Raw genomic sequence first — 17773 nt, forward strand, 5'->3', positions numbered from 1 at the left:
ACTTGCCAGGTGTCCTGCTCTTCCTGAACTAAAGGCATTTTTTCCATGACCAAAGAAAACCAGTACCAAGCAGGATCTGGCTCACAGATACACCCCCATTCCTCTATTGCTTCAGGAAAAGACAGAACAAGTCTGTTTAGTTCTCTATGGCAAATAAAAAAAAGTTTCTTATCAGGCTGAATTGGAGATAGCACTGAGACTATTCAGCCATTAAGCCTTATGGGTGGTTGTGGAGGCAGCAGAACAGGTCACCTTCTCCACCCCAGCCCAAGATGAGTAACAGGCTCTCCAGAAAGGCACATCCAGCATATCTTGCCTGGCCAGTCAATTGTCATAAGGTGAGATCCTCAAAGCAATGAGAACGTTGGGATAGCATCTGATTCAGAAACAGAAATCCAAATCCTAGATATCTTCAGATTATTGGCACAATTGGCTTAAGGAAACTGTTTGCCTAAATGACTGAAATGTAATCGGATCATTAATTCCTGGAACTGGTCAGCTGTTAATTCTGCCACAGAAACAAAAAAGCCCATCTGCATGGTGAATGAAAATCAATATTTCAAGAACTTCATTTTTTTTACTTCTAGTAACTAATGTATATAGGCAGTCCTTCTTCAACAACCGCTCATTCAGTTACTATTTAATCTTGTGATGATCTCAATAAAGGGGACATATTATGACAAGTCATCTTAATGGTCATTGCAATGTGCCTGCAGTTCATTTGATTGTGATTTGGGTGCTTTGCAACAAACTCACAATTATGACATTTGCAGTATCCCTCAGTAACATGAACATGATTTGCAATCTCTTCTGCCATCTTCCCATGAGCGAAATCAAAGGGCAGTGAATTTTTGCTGCCTATGGAAGAACATATATGTGGCTCAAAGTTGAACTGTGGAGAAGTCAATGGGGAAGCCAGCAGGAAGTCAGAAGTTATGGTCATGTGAGATTCTTACTTAATGATCGCATCCTGTCACTAGGCTGTATGATCAGATGAAGTCAAACTTTGATTGCATTGCTTAGCGATGGAAATTCTGATCCAATTACCATCATTAAGTGAAGACTATTTGTATACACAGGAATTTAAAGAGTTGTTCTTTTCAGTTGGAATATCGGTACTTTACTTCAAGATATTGTTCTATAATATTCATTTGCATATCAGAGAGGGCAATTTATGTCACATATTGTTTTTCTCAGAGTCAGTTTGGTGTAATGGTTAATGCATCAGGCTAGAAATTGGGAGGTCCTTTTTAGGCCCAAAGCCAGCTGCGTGACCCTCAGTTCTAGGAACTAGGCAATGACAAACCTGCCAAGAAAACTGAAAGGACTTGTTCAGGCAGTTGCCAGGAGTCAACGCTGAGTCAACACACTCACACACACATTATTCTTGTATCTAACTCAACTTCCTTTGAAGTTCTGAATATACTGGATAGGCTGAAGATACACTAATTGTATTTTTACTATCTTTAGAATACTACCAAGAGGAACAACAGCTATAGATTTCTCTCCCTTTAACTTTTATTTTATTTTCCCTTACAATACAAATGTGAATGTCATGGTTATGAAAAAGCCTGATAATATGACATTAAAGAGATTTGAATAATCTTCCCCAAACAGTGAGTTATTTCCTGGTATACTATAGCTGGTTTTATTTTTTCCATTTTGAATAGAAGTATTATTTTAAAAATAGTTCTTTCCTAGGTTTTGTTATTGTTAAAACTGAGTCTCCTCTGCAGCATTTTTCCCAAAAAAAAATTTCTCTGAGTTTCTTGCTTTAGTAAATGAAGTCTTTTAATACCATTCAGACTTTTCTGTGTTTCAACTACTCACTGTACAAGGTGGTTGCATCCAAGGCTCTCCATCCACTTGCATGGGCAACAGTTTGGTTGTTCTGCAATACACAAACAGTCTTGTAAGAAGGAAGCAAGCCAGAACTGAAGTCTGTCTTGCTCTAAGCTGCCAGTAATGGAAAAGCGTAAAGAATGAAATATACAAGATGATGTTATCTGGCTGTAGTCACTGAATCATCACCTAATGTTAAGTATATGAATGATAAATGAGACACAAATTAATAGGATGATTCCAATACTATGATAAAATTGATTGGCTAATTTCTGTTCTAAGGCATTCTTTTTCATTCAGTAATGTAAACAGCTCTGGTACTTCTTAGAACAGAAATGCTTCGAAAAAGAATGTGTAGGTTGCAGATTTCACTGCATTTTTTGAAAGCAGTGTGTTATATGAACATGGTTCTTGTTAGAGTGGTTGGGATTTCAAGGACCCACAGAAGCAATAGCATAGGAGCATAAGAAGGCACTTTCAATTTACTTGCATCAACCAATGCCTTTATCATTCTTTGCTTAAAACATCTATCATATGTGCAATTGTAAATAGAAGCAATTGTGTTTTATCCAATATAGTCTTGAAATATATTGAGTCTGGCTCTATAAAAACTGCATCCTTTTCCTATTTCTTAATGTAAGAGCAGGCACCTAATCCTCCTTTGTAATGGATCAAAATTCCCTGTTTTTTCATGGCTCCTCATCTAATTCTCTCATCTCCTTTCCTCTCTTTCTAGAACATGCTGAAATTCTGGGAAAACATAATGCCTTCTAAGTAAAGTGCTTCATTGTGATCATCATTCTAGCCATTGTTTATCCACTGTGGGATGAAGTCCTTTTCCTCATGCTTCCAACCAGCTTTGTTTTATAGACCTGATAAGTTTTTCAGATCATAGCAAACCACAGAAAATACAGATTTGGTCTTTAGAGCAGGCTATTAGAATATTAGCACACAGAAGAAAGGGATATCAGGAGGTGCCTGATTCTTTCTTGTCTGTTACTAGAATATCTTCCAAATTGGGTGAAAAATTCATATTAGAATCAAAGTCTCAAAGTAGGTACCTGATGGCAACAGAAGAACACTGGGCCAATCTCTTTCCAGCACTTTTCAGTCCAGTATAGATCTGTCCCATTTCCATTGCCCCTTCAAGGCCAACAACTTCCAAGAGCTGATCACTAAGATCTAATGAAAGATAGATAGATTATTATTAAACACAGAAAAACTTGTGGTATTTAATGCAAAGCTGAAGATTGCTTATACTGCTATTCTGCATGTAGTGGCGATGGACATCAGGGTACTCATTTACAAGGTTCTACCCTTTGATCATGTTTTAAATTAAAATTGTTTTAATTGAAAAGTTGATACGATCGATCGATCTACCATCTATCTATCTATCTATCTATCTATCTATCTATCTATCTATCTATCTATCTATCTATCTATCTATCTAATCATTGGAGATGGTAACAGTAAGTGTCAGAAAGACTAAAAGAGACAATATTTTGTATTCAAGTTTTGTCCATCTGTTGTGTACAAATGGACTGTTGTGTTTCTACACCAGTGTACCTTCTGAACAGGGGTGGTTTCAAAACCCATCACTACTGGTTTGCTTGTGGGTGTGCATGCGCAGAAGCATCCGGGGAGTGGGCAGAGCTTCCCGCCACCACTACCGGTTCGTCCGATTCGGTGCGAACCGGTAGCAACCCACCACTGCTTCTGAAATAGGAACGTTCTTGTGATTGGTGGAGAAAATGTTGTGATTTAGCTTGAGGGCTCACATCTACTTCTGTTTCTTGGCCAAGTCTCTGAATTTTATTGCATCAACCGGCATTTTTGGAAAACGTGCATTTAACCCCACCAGGTTGGTATCCATTTCATGAATGGGCAAAACATCATTTGCCTGACAGTCTTTCTGTGCATATTTCAGTCAAACACTCCTTTATTTCCAAACGAATCCCCTCTCCTGAAAGGACTGGAAACAAGAGTTTGCAGGCATGTTTGGAGCAGTTCTTTGTCAACCTCATCATTTATTGGCAGGAACTCCCAAGTTCATTTAAAATATTCAGATAACAGGTCTAAAAATACACCTACATTTGGGAAAGCTACTACCAGCATGTAGAAGCTATACAGGTCAGTGATGGGATGGGATACTGCTTGTACCTATTTAAATGCTCTTCTGAGTTCCCTGGAAAAAAATAATAAGCAGCATGCTAAACTTGTCAATAGTCTGAATCAATAAAAGGTAATTTTATTTATTCACCTTATAATTGAAGTCTTGGCTAATTCAGGAGCATTATTTATTTATTTTGCTAGGGTTAAATTACTATGACCCTTCTCCACATTTTGCTTTGAAATGAGTTGGCTACAGCTCTCAGTTCAATTTTTTCCCCACAAGGCTGAGTTACAGGCGCGGTAAGGCAGCCCCACGACTTGTGATCCAGTGATCCCCTGCACATTGCCTATGGGTGCTTTTGATGCTCAAGTGAGCATGTTCCAAATATTTTATTTGATTTCATTTCCTTTCATTAAAATGACTTTATTGCAGTGGTTCTCAACCTTTATAGTGCTGCAACCCCTTTAATACAATTCCCCACGATGTGGCGACCCCAATTGATCTCAGCGCGCCTCAGCAGCCGCAGGAGAAAAAAAGCGGCAAACTGGTTTTTTTAATTTATCGCGCCTGAAGCCGTATTGGCTAGTGATCTGAACTGTTTGCGATTGCCTTGAGGATGGAGGCATTAAAGCGGAGACTCCTCCCCTATTAAGTCAGATTAGGCTAGCAATTGGGAGTGATTGCAGCTGGCTTGAGAGGGAGACATCAGAGCAAAGATTTCTCTCTTTTTTAATTCATCGCGCCTGAAGCCAAATTTGGCTAGTGATTTGAAGAGCCTGCAGCTGGCTTGTGGAGTCAACCATTGGAGAGTGATTCTTTGACTCGCAAGTATACTTCCCATATTTCCGATGGTCTTAGGTGACCCCTGGCAAATCGTCATTTGACCCCAACGGGGTCACAACCCACAGGTTGAGAACAGCTGCTTTATTGGGAAAAGAATCCCATTATGTGGGAAGCATAGTAACAGTGACAATGCTTCAGAAGCAAAGCAACAGGGGCAATGCTTTTGCATTTGGCAGCACTTTTTGTGCAGATTTTACTCATTTTCAGAAAGATTTGTGCACTTGGTGCTTGTGTCATCCAAGAGTATTACCAAATGCACAGATGTTACCATTTTGTGGTTTTGAACACAAATGTCTTCCCTTAAAAAGGCACTATTTGGGTCAAGGATTAAACTTTTTTCAGCACTTGGAATGGTGATGCAGCCAAGGATAAATAAATAGGCTTGCTTCATCTCTTTGGGTCCTTAATTTGGCAAACCTTCTTGTGCACAGGCATGGTTTTTGTTTGGTTGCCTTTGCTGTGCAAGGGGAAAAGTGTAGCATGGATTAAAAATGAATGACAAACAAGGAGAAGCAAGTGTGAGAACAAAGCAAATTTGTCTTTTGAAAAATAGCTATTTGGCCTATGCCAGGATGAATCTGCAGTGCTAAAGTTGGAGTCATTTCTTCTGCAGCACCCCAAACCGGCATATTTAATTTCCCCAAACAAAGTCTTGCCTGCAAAATTTCAAAACTAAATACTAATGGCCTCAAATTATTCTTTCTTCTATTCTGGGAAGATATTTGGAACAATAGATTTCATCTCTGAAGCATAGACATAGTCTTTAAACATTGCTCCCTTCCACATTTGTGTGTATTCCTCCAGTCCCTTAGTTATCAGAGAAACAAGCCAGCATAATATGTGTTGCCATGATGGCTGAACTCTAATTTACATCAACAAGAATGCTTGTCAGTGCTTCTTACATCCTTACCATGAGACAAATTAAAGGCAAGATTTAGTAGATTTCTTTGGTGTTATTTCTACCACCTCCCAGCATCAGTAGATAGTCAGAAAAACAGCCCCCAATCATTCTCTTGAAAGTGTAATGGAGCAGGTTGGGCAGAGGCTTTAGCTGTATTCCCGTTGTCTGAGTGACAGATCACTTGAGCTATTTCAGAACACAGGTCAACAGGTTGCTGGTCTGGAGGAAGGAGCTTACACAGCACACTAAGGTCCCTTCTGCCTCATCCTGGCCCATCCTTAACTTGTCAGCTGAGTTATTTTTGGACAAAAGCTTGCCAGTCTTCTAGACATCTGGTAAGCTTATAGAGAGATTTACCACCTTCCTGTCACTTGGATAGAAAGGGAAACTAGCAAAACTCTTATCAGTTTCCCTCCAGCTTCCAAATTGGTAAGACCTATGGGGGAAAGTGAATGGACATAGCAGCATTCAGAACATCCAATGGAATATGCAAAATGGCACCAGAGCAAGACAATAATGCTGCCTCACTCCCAAAATAATAGAAGCAGCAGAAAGCACACCCATGCTAAATCCTTGTCAGCAGAAGCAGCAGAAAGCTTTAGCAAACTCCAGTAGAATCAGCAATATTTAATCAGCCCCCTGTTTAAACAATTAGCAGATCCCATTTTTATTCATAGGCAGGCTTACTGATCTTTGTAAAACTTTTGAACAAATATTCAATAGTAGGATAGGTCCAGTGATCTACAAAATGGCTGATATGTATCAGCATACATAAGGAAGCCATGCTATGTTTTGTGAAATGTGAGTTAGGTATTACATGGGCAGGTAGAGTAGAATAGAAAAACAGAATTGGAAGGGACCTTGGAGGCAATGGTGGGATTCAGCCAGTTCGCACCACTTCGGGAGAAGTGTTAACTTTCTGAGCAGTTCAATGAACTGGTTGTTGGATGAAATCATTAAGGCAGAGAACTGGTTGTTAAATTACTTGAATCTCACCACTGCTTGGAGGTCTTCTAGTCCTAGTTCCTGCTTAGGCAGGAAACCCTTCACCACTTCAGACAAATGGTTATCTAATCTCTTCTTAAAAACTTCCAGTGTTGGAGCATTCACAACTTCTGCAGGTAAGCTGTTCCACTGATTAATTGTTCTAACTGTCAGGAAATTTCTCCTTAGTTCTAAATTGCTTCTCTCCTTGATTAGTTTCCACCCATTGCTTCTTATAATATAATATAATATAATATAATATAATATAATATAATATAATATAATATAATATAATATAATATAATATAATATAATATAATATAATATAATATAATATAATATAATATAATATAATATAATATAATATAATATAAACAGAGTTGGAAGGGACCTTAGAGGCCTTCTAGTCCAACCCCCTGCCCAGGCAGGAAACCCTACACCATCTCAGTCACATGGTTATCCAACATTTTCTTAAAAATTTCTTGTTCTACCCTCAGGTGCTTTAGAGAATAGCTTGACTCCTTCTTCTTTGTGGCAACCCCTGAGATACTGGAACACTGCTGTCATCACCCCTAGTCCTTCTTTTCATAAGACTAGACATATCCAATTCCAGCAACCGTTCTTTATATGTTTTATCCTTGAGTCCCTTAATCATCTTTGTTGCTCTTCTCTGCACTCTTTCTAGAATCTCAACATATTTTTTACACCATGGTGACCAAAATTGGATGCAGTATTATTCCAAGTGTGGCCTTAACAAGGCATTATAAAGTGGTATTAACACTCTAAATGATCTTGATTCTATCCCTCTCCTTATGCTTCTACAGAAACCGGGGATTCCTGCAGCCAAAATCAAGATGGCCAGGTAGGGTAGTGCCTTGACCTGAGATGAAGACATAAGCTTGTGGCAACCTTAATTGGACAACAGGAACTCTGAAGATGAAACCTTCTGACTGCATCATCACCAGATTTGTGAATGAGCCATTGCAGATTCATCTTAAGTCCAGATGTGTTGGGTAGAAAAAGGTAGAAAATACTACTCCTTTAAAACTGGAACAGCGAAGGAACAATTTAGGGTGCCTCTATGGGTAGATTGGAGATATAATATAATATAACAACAGAGTTGGAAGGGACCTTGGAGGCCTTCTAGTCCAACCCCCTGCCCAGGCAGGAAACCCTACACCATCTCAGTCAGATAATCAAAAGCTGCATCATAAAGTCACATTCTCTAAAAATGATCTGTGAGATGTCTTTATGCCATGGGTGAATCTGACTCTGGAGTGTGTTTCCTATACAATTGTTTTTCTTTCCCAAAAGAAAAAATGAAATTGTGATTCAGATCTATTTGTATGTAAAATCCTATAAAGCCCTGCTGTAACATGCTTATTTGGGGAACAACAAGATGTGTTGTTCTGAGGATTAGGTTAGTGATGGCTCATTATAAAACTGTACTGTTAAATCCTCCACCTGATTTGAGATTAGTTTTTAAATAATCCCTATTTGCGTTGTCTACAGAAGTAACCACCGCAAAAAGTAATAATTGATAGCATTAAGAAACTGTTTCTCCCTATAAACCTTGTCCTGACATACCTGATTATTAGTTTTCAAGCTGGTTAACCATTATCATCCTGGCATGTGTTATAAAGGTAACCTGTAAACTGACATTGCTGCTATGCATGAACCCATTTGTTTCATGCCACAAGAAAACTAGCGAAGAGGAACAATTGTAGGCTGGGAACCTTGCAGAATGGGGGTGCGGTAGATATGGTCCACAGATCAGATATTGGCAACTTCCTGCTTATTGCTTATTGAAGCTGTAGTCTTTAGAAAGCTACCCACTGCAACTGAGGCAGCCATTAGTGAGAAGGTATTTCAAAATTGCCCTGCATTGGTCTCAATGAAGATCATGCCCAATGGCTTTTGTTTTTTTGAGGATTGTGCTGTAAATGCCTACAAGATTTGCTGCAGTACTCATCCCGCCTCAGGCCTCTTCACTTGGAGAGTCTCATGCATTAGTCAGAAGGGAATATTCTGGAGAGAGTGCTCTTTCACCACCCCAGCAGCTTTCTTTTTCCTGTTTGTGCTGTAGCCTGTAACGGCATTAAAGCATCCTCTTAATTACTCATTCTGTTCTGCCTAAGTAACACCTGTTCTGCCAAGCTCTTTCCAATCCTCTCCATGGTCTCCCACGGGGATATTCTTAGAATTTTCTTATTTTCAGGCAAGTGCTCTCATCGGAAGAGCATTTCAGAAAAATTTCACAAGGTGATCCATGATTCGCCATGACAGAGAATGTACCTTTTGTTTCCAGTAGTTCTGCACTGCTGTGCCAACACTGTGATTAGCTGAAGGCCTTTAATATTTCATTACTTTGCAAGATCCATTTTCTGTAAAGCTTTAGACTTGTTGGATGCTGGCAAGGACTTGGGGGAGGGAATGGCATTGAGAAGGATTAAATAGGCAACCTCTAATGAATGTTACATTAATGATAAACTTGAAAATAACTGCTGCCTGTAAAATACTCCTTTGGAATATATCATAAATTCCCGCTCTATTCCAAATCAATGCATTCACATTGAGTGTCTGGAGGGATTACCAAAAACAATACAAAATGTCAGAGATGAACCCAAGTCAAACGATAATGTCCCCTTCAACCCAGGTCCACTTGGAAAGGCTTGAATAGTTTGTAATACAGGTAATCCCCGGGTTACGAGTGTTCCCTTAGCGAACATTCAAAGTTACATGATAAGTGTCCCTTAGCGTTTGCGAACAAGTTCTGAAGCAACAAATCTTGCAGTACCATGGCAGTTGTTCACCCTTATGGAACATTGCCAGCCAAAATGGAACTCATGAGGGGTGGATCTGTGGTGGATCTGCCCCTCCAATGCTCCACTTGGGTCTCCAGAGGCCTCACCCAGCACATTGCAGGCCGAAATGGAGCTTTGGGGGGATGGATCCCCTCGGATGCTCCATTCAGGCTTTCAGACGCCTTGCCTGGCATGTTGCAGGCTGAAGTGGAGCTTCTGAGGGGTAGATCTGCCCCTCAGAAGCTCCATTCTGGCCTCAAGCTCCCCACAATTGCTTCCCCCCCCACACCCAACCTGCTACACTGGGTCACTTACAGTGGTAATATCTGCAGTGGTAGGTTTCACAATTTTTTGCTACTGGTTCGGTGGGTGTGGCTAGGTGGGGGGCATGTGCCTGAGTGGGTGTGGCCAACTCAACATCACTCACACCCACTCAGTCACATGACCCCCCCCCCCCAACTAGCCACGTCCACAGGAAAAGGTAGGAAAATTTTTGGAATTTCCACCTATCTATCCCCGCCCTCCCTTAGCCAGTCGCCCCTATTTAGCGGCCCCGGCCCTAGCCCCGCTTCCTCCCCCACCAACACATCTTTGTTCAGACTGCTTAGCTTCCATGGCGGTTGGTTCAGAGTCTGCAAGGCAAGCTGACCGGAGTTTTCAGAGGCCCCCAGCCAGCTGCTACTATTGGAAAGCAGTTGGCAAAGAAGCCTCCCAGCCGCTGCCTCTTTGAGAGTCAGTTTGTGACTGGGGCGACTGGCCGCAGGCTGCTGAAAAGTACCGGATGGCATGGAAAAAGCTGCGGTGATTGCCGTCTTGTTCTTTGTGCATGTACATCCCATTCGACTTTCACGACAATGGGACGCGTGTGCGTGAAGAACATGGCTGTGACAAACATGTCGGGTGGGGCAAGCAAGTGGTGACCGGGGGACTGGTTTGGAGGCATGGCCAGCCGGCCATCGCTACCGGTTCGGCGACCTTGGCCAAATTTCCACCAACAGTTTGTGCGAACCAGTGTAAACCGGTTGAATACCACCTCTGGTCACTTACCTTGTAAAGATCTAGCAAGCAGTCTCCTCTCCAGCCTCTCAGCCACATGCACCCCTCTGCAGTTCTGTTCAGAACTGTGGGCTCCCCTGGCCCGTTGCAGGCCAAAATGGAGCTTCTGAAAGGCGGATCCTCCCCTCAGAAGCTCTGTTTGGGCCTCATGCTCCCCACAATTGCTTTCCCATCCACCCAACCTGCCACATTGGGTCACTTATCTTTTGAAGATCTAGCAAGCAGTCTCCTCTCCAGCTAATCCACTCTCTGGAAGCTCCATTTCGACCTGCAACAGGCCGGAGGAGGCCTGCGGAGGCCCATACGGAGTGTTGGAGGGGCAGATCGGTCCCTCAGAAGCTCCATTTTAGTCAGCAATGTGCCAGGTGAGACCTGTGAATCCCTAAACAGAGCGTTGGAGGAGCACAGGTGGCTGAAAGGCTGGTGAGGAGACTGCTTGTTAGATCTTCACAGGTGATCCGGTGTGGCAGGTTCAGTAAGGCGGAAAGCAATAGTGGGGAGCATGAGGTATTTCAGTGAATCGGGGAAGCTGGTCTTAGGTAGGTGGCCTGTTCCATCACTAGCCCCCCCCCCATAGCCTTCCCCATCCTAAAATACATCATGTGTGCTTGCCTGCGATTAGCAACTGCGTGGGCGAAGGGACGGATTGATCCTGTATGATATTCACTCCCACAAATCCTCGGGTTACAAATGGAATGGGTAGGCTCTATTACATTTGTAACTTGAGGACTACCTGTATAAGTAATGAACAAGCATCCTGAAGGAATCTTTTGATCAGGACAAGTAAACTGAATTGAAAGAAGGTAACACACAGCAGCTTCTTCAGCAGAATTAAAATAAAAAAATTAAAAAGAAACTGATACTCATAATCTCAGAGTTCTTACAACATAAGCTTTTGCTTATGGAGAAAACAGGTGCCCTTTGTCCTGGGAATTCTTTCTTACATGTGCAGCTGGAAGCTAGCAATGTTGGCTGCATTTAGAAATAATTTAGAATTGTGAATTAAGTCCCTTTGGAAACTGTGTGTGAGAATGTCAATAGGCAAACTGGTTAACTGTCAGGGTGTGTCCTGCCTGGTCTCATGCCATCCCTTTAGCCTTTGCTTGCCTGACCCAAATCACCTCAGATGATTTGAGACATATCTCCCCAAATTCCCAGTCAGTCATTATGGTCAGCTTGTCTTTTTGAAAGATGTACTGTTTGCGGTTGGAAACTGAAATGCCAAAGTTTGAAATAGTAAGGAGGAACTGACTGGCCTAAGAAACAGAAATAAAGCAGGAGAATGATTTATCACTTTCTTCTAATTCAGTAATTTCTTCAATGCTAACACATTTTTAAAATTTCAAAACACCTACTTACATGGGCATCACCGGATAGGGCACTCATAAATCAGTTTCACTATATTATTGGTACAACAATGTGAAAGAGCTCAATTATAGTAGCAAAAACATGGACGGGCCATGTAGAATAGATTGTGAGCTGCTCACAATCAAGCTAAAGCAGGCCAAAGCCAACAGATTTCCAAGATATGAACCTGAGCATATACCCAATATTTTCAGCGGTATGTAAGTCTAAGTGCTATTGCTATTTGATTTCTATCCTACCTTTAATTTAGGCATTCAAGACAGTATTTACCACACTTTCTGCTCTTACAATTTCACACAAAACAGCCTGGTGGTAGTTTGGGCTATGGTCCGAAGTCACCCATGACCTTGGAGAAAATATTTATCAAATCTGCAAATATTACAATGTCAGGTAGGATAGCGTAAAGATTGTATAAATAACTTTAACAATTATTTTTATGTTAGAGAACTGTGCCTAAAATAAAAGAATGAAATTTAACAGGAACACATGCAGGATTTTTCACTTAGCAAGCAATCAGCTGCACATGTGTACCTGACTTGGCAAAAGCGTTTGTGAAGATTTTGGAACTGTAGCCGATCACAAATTGAATATGAGTCAACAGTATGATGTTGCTTTCAAAAAAGCCAAATGCAATTTTATGCTGCTTCAGCAGAAGTATTGTTTCCAAATCATAGGAAATCACTTAATTTCTTTTAGTTGTATCCCATCTCAAGTATTGTAGACAGTAGATATTGTACTTTAGGAAAGATTTAATTAAACTACAACAAACCCAGAAATGATCTCCAAGGAGGGGCAGAGATTTAAGAAAGATTGAAGGAATTGGGAATGTTTAACCTTAAAAAAACTGGAAGAAAAGTGCTACGTAGAAGAAGATCAGGTTCTGTTTTCTACCACTCCAGAGGACGTTGCCCGCAATCATGAAAACAGATTCCAGACTGAATGTTTAGGAAAAAAAATCTTAACAGTTCAGCCAGTTATCCAGAAAATTGGATTCCTCTTCACCCAGTGTGTTCAAATGAAAGCTAAGCCATATCTGAGATATGCTTTAATTTGAGCATGTTCTGGTAGTAAACAAGCAGTTGGAATGGCTTTTTTCAATTCTTCAATGACTATTGGCACACAAATCCTGGTTTTTGATCTTCAGTTTCACAGATGAAATAGGTTGCTATTTTTCATTAAACTGCATGCCCCTAAGAAACCTTGTTTTTTGGTTCTTCCAACTTGTCAGGCATTGAATGCAGGAGATACTCTTTTTGTGTGGTACTTTTACCACATTAAAAAAATTCTAAGCCACCTCACCTTGGACACAAAACTTGAGCTCCTTGGCATCAGTAACCACTGAGGATTGCAACTTTTCAGGTATTTTCTTGCTCATGCGGTTATAGCTGCGCTGTTTCTTGGTTTCCCCCCAGAGATTGGAGCCACCATACATGCTGGGAATGTTGAGGACTGCAATTCCTTCCAATGAAGTGCTAGTCAGATCCAAAACTGTTCCATCACACTGATACAGAGGGAGAAAAAGATAAAAGAGTGGTTTTATGAAATATATTTAGAATTATCTATTAAGCTGTATCATGAATTACTTAAATATTTCTATTCCACCTTTCTAAATATCCAATTGACTTCTAATTGTTATAAAACCAATGAAACAAAATTATTAAGATCCACATTCATTACAATAATACTAAACAATAAGTTGTGATGCTATCAGTTCAAAATTCAAGTGTAGATGCTAGAACCTCTTTCAGCAGAGCCAGCAGGAGCAGTATTTTCTAAACAATGTCTTATTCACTTATTTATTTACTTATGACCATTTTAACCAGAGTCTAAATGTACCACAAACATGCAGTTTAACAGGGGACATTTTTGAAGCAGAAAACTTACAGTATAATTCTTGTTTCTCATGCGCAAGCTGGACAGTTCAGTAGATGTGAATGAAACATTTGATCTGTGAACAAGGGACCTATACAACTAAATATTCTGAACATTTTAAAGTGTGGCCTAAACATTATCAGAAGTCATATGAGTAAAGTCTAAGTAATCTAGTAAAGATTACTATAAGATTCAGTATAGTTGACCAGTCTTTCCCAATCTGGTGATACCTCTTTATGAACAATGCCATCTATACATCCAACATAGGTATATACGTCCAAGACAATGCCTAATATATTCAAGATCAGATGTCTGTCGCTCTTATTAATTTTGTGAGCCTTTCTCACCTATGAATATTGCTGTTTTGCATATTGTGTATTATTTTCTGACAATAGAGGGAATGTTTAAAGCAGAGAATGAAGACTGTAAATAATGTGACCATTTTACAAGCAGCTTTGGGTGGCAGAAACAAAAAGTTTACTAATAGTCAGGTGAAACACAGAAATAATAATTTATATCACATTTAAAAACTATCAAGCTTCCTATGTGAATCTATTTAGCTGTGTGGTTGTCCCCTCTCCCTCTAACTGAAACTAGAAATTATTGGACACAAGGTGTAAATAGGTGTGTTTTTTTGGTAAAGAGCAATCTAAAGCAACATAATAACATGTTTGGCAAAAGCTATCATTGAAAAACAATTATTTTGGTCTGCACACAAGTCCTTTGATATTTATCTAAGGGTTGCAAGTGCTGTTCTTTGGTCTGTGTTCAGTTCTGCTTTGTTTTGCTTGGGGATGTTGCCAATGAGCCTCTCCTGTGCTGTCTGGGTAGCAAAATTCTGGCAGGCTGCAGAAGGTGATATGGACGCCATATATTCACCCAGCAGAGGAATGAGCATCTAATGGCCAGCAACTGTGTTTTCCTCTTTAACCCTGCTTTGTCTCTGTGCCAATGTGGTACAATGGCCTCTTTGAGAAGGGGCAGCTGATGGGTTGTTGGCAGGAAGACTGGAAGTAGACATTTGCAGCTGGGCAAAAAAACAACTTTATTTCTAAGCGACTACAACCGTAACTGATGCCAATTTCCAAAACAAAACTGCCATTTCTCCTGTGCTCATGACAGATGCCTAGAGCCAAAAGGAGGGTAAACTGTTGCTTTCATCTTAAAATGCTGTTAGATTAACACTTTGCAACCCTCGAACTACAATATCCTGAACATATTTGCAGAAAGATCCAGGACTGAGAAACCAAATTATTTTTTTCACACAACAGTATTTTTCAGCAAATACTGGGAGAGGATACACTTAGGGGTTGGTTTTTTTTTTTTTTTGTATAACAGATGAATTGTTGTGCAATGTGGAATCTGTCAAAGGTTGAACAAATACAGGTAAAGTATTTTTCTCATGTCCTCACTATCGGCGCTAAACCCAAAACAAATACAATAAAAGCAATAGTGGATCAGTGTAAACCCTTTTGTGTGTAGCATTCTGTTCCCAACCAAGGACCCATGGAAAGCCCACAAACAGACTGAAATCCAATAATGCTGATGACATGTTCTTGGCAACTGTTATTCAGCCGTCTAATGATACTGGAAACATTATATCACTGTCAGGACTACTTGCGACAGCAGCTTTATCCTACCTGCTCATCCAAGATATATAGAGGGTGGTCCTAATTACTGCTCAAAGAAACGAAATTCACTTTTATTTCATTATTTAATATGCTGCTTGACTAAATCATAAACTGAAGTCATGTGTGGTACTAAGCTATTTTGAACCCAAGGACTAATCATTTGTCTACTTAGTTTGTTTGAAATGTTTCTGGAAAATGTGCTATCTGAATATTCCATGTCTGACTTCAGCCTTTCAGGCATGAATTCGCATGGGAAGGTTTTAGGAGTTACACTGATTCACAGACTAAATACAATCTCAGCAATTGATGGCTAGGGGAAAATGCCAAATACCATTTTAAGTCTGCATCTATTTTATAGATGTACTAGGTGAACTGGACGTGGGAGGTAATAGTAGTGTTTGCTGAAATACCATACCAAACTAAACACAAACCTTCTCATATTTTAAGAATAGCTGGACAATGGAAAAAGTTCTTCAGAGAGACCAAGAATGTCTTTCCTTGCTGATTCTTTTTTATTTAAACATCCTGTACTCAAAGGGATAGGCTAGACTAGTGCTGGAAGGAAGAAAGCTGGGGAGTGATGAATGAGCAAGGGATGTAGCCAGCTAAAACATCTGAGACAGCTGAGGAGAAGTATATGTTATGTCATTTACTCTTTTTGACAGCAATCAACTGAAACTTATTCCTGATCTGGGTTTGGATGAGTTCCAATTTCCTCTAAAAAGCTTTTCTCTCCTTCCCTGGCTATTATTAGCCCCTTAAGGTGCTGGCTGCAATAAAATCAAAAGGCCATCGCTGTGTGTAACCTTAGAAAATAAGAGTAGATGTCTTAAGCACGCATCAGCATCTATAGAGGCTAAAGGAAGAATCCTTTTGAACATAATGATAGTCTACAAAGAATTTGAAATAATTATCCAGATCCATAAGCTTTGGTCACGTTACATGAATGAAAGGAAAAAGAGCAGGTTGGAATGGATAGGCTTATATCTCTTTCACTGGCATCTTTGAAAGATACCTTGAAAATAGGAATGGGGAACAGAAAGAGATGCACCCAGCAATGAACTCTGGGTGGTATGTCCACTTGGCATCTTTTTGGTGTGGTCTGGAAATGCAACGTGTTCCTTAAAGCTATCATACCCAGATTTGAGGTCACGCTGGCATGCAAAACTATAGTCACAGCAAAGATAGTAAGACCAGGATCATTTACACAATTAGGAAGCAATCAGAGAAGCCAAGTGAGCCCAGGATCTTCTGAAATGATTTCTTGGACAGCTGATGGGAGCTATCCCTATGTCAGCCCTTGAGTGAGGATGCCTGTCCTCACTTGTCATAAGGAACTGAAGGGAGGTGATCAAAGCAGACAGAAGAAGCATGGCAAGACATGGGCTTTGACTGACAATTCTGTTTTCTAGTTTTAGTGAATAATTAACAAACATTGCATTTATGTTTTGAGATGACAGGTACGGAAAATATAGCTCTCAGTCCTTAAAAAGAGGTTGGTTTGGATGAGGTTGAGGAGTGGAAATGGTTATGGAAAATACACACCACATAAAATCTCAAGTACAAACTATGAAATGATTGACTTCTTAGTAACTGCTGGTGAACCACACATTTCCTAATTAGAGGCTGTTTCCATGTAGCTGGAAGGTGGTAGTAGGCAATCACAGAATTTACAAACATTCACAACAAACTTAATTTTAGTCGAGCCCTGAAGTGTACCTATAAGGGCATAATTCTCTTCTCCCAAAACTGGCTTCAAAGATGAAACACCCAGATGCCCATGCCAACAAATATACTTAAAGAGAATCCATAAAACAGGAATACGCTGTACATTTAAAAAATTCTGCTTCACATCTATGTTTTTTTTTCTTCCACTGAACTGTGTTTTGGACATCTGTTTCCAAACAGAAGCTTTCTCAACTATAAATGTACCTACTCTTTCCCTGCAAAACATCTTAAAATGTCTCAGTGGATGGAGATGTCACTAAAAGCTCAGCTGCAGCTGCCAGCTGTTTGTGGGGGGGGGAAACTTCTGTTGACATGCTAACAATGCCAGAACCATGGGAGATATATTGTTAATTGGAAAGCATTCAGATGTGTGGAATCTAGAATCTTGTTTGATCGTATCATTGTGTGTCAGAATCAAGGTCATCAACCAAGCACTAAAAAATAAAGAGATGAGCATTGTGCTCGTAAAGGCTATGGAAGTGATAAACCTCAAAATAAATAAATAAATTGTCCCATCAGGCAAGTCTTTTGGTGAAACTTTTTCCTGTCTCCATCCTGCACTTTGGATTCTGCTAATCACTGATTGGGAAAAATGGCCAGTTCCCTTCATCTTCCTATTCTTTTCTCTCTTGTA

At 40.2% G+C, this 17773-nt stretch overlaps 1 protein-coding gene across 1 annotated transcript in view; it reads right to left on the bottom strand.

Moving 5' to 3' along the window:
- The window catches only part of DGKG (diacylglycerol kinase gamma), a 123064-nt gene that overhangs the window by 8642 nt on the left and 96649 nt on the right, over positions 1–17773 (bottom strand). Inside the window, exons 25-27 of the mRNA XM_058188793.1 lie at positions 13208–13409; positions 2904–3024; positions 1831–1891 (exon numbers count right to left, since the gene is read on the bottom strand). Of these exons, the coding sequence (XP_058044776.1) occupies positions 1831–1891; positions 2904–3024; positions 13208–13409 (384 nt within the window). The remainder of the gene's footprint in view (positions 1–1830; positions 1892–2903; positions 3025–13207; positions 13410–17773) is intronic.

The sequence above is a fragment of the Ahaetulla prasina genome, chromosome 6, assembly GCF_028640845.1.
Source record: "Ahaetulla prasina isolate Xishuangbanna chromosome 6, ASM2864084v1, whole genome shotgun sequence".
NCBI classification, from domain to species: domain Eukaryota; kingdom Metazoa; phylum Chordata; class Lepidosauria; order Squamata; family Colubridae; genus Ahaetulla; species Ahaetulla prasina.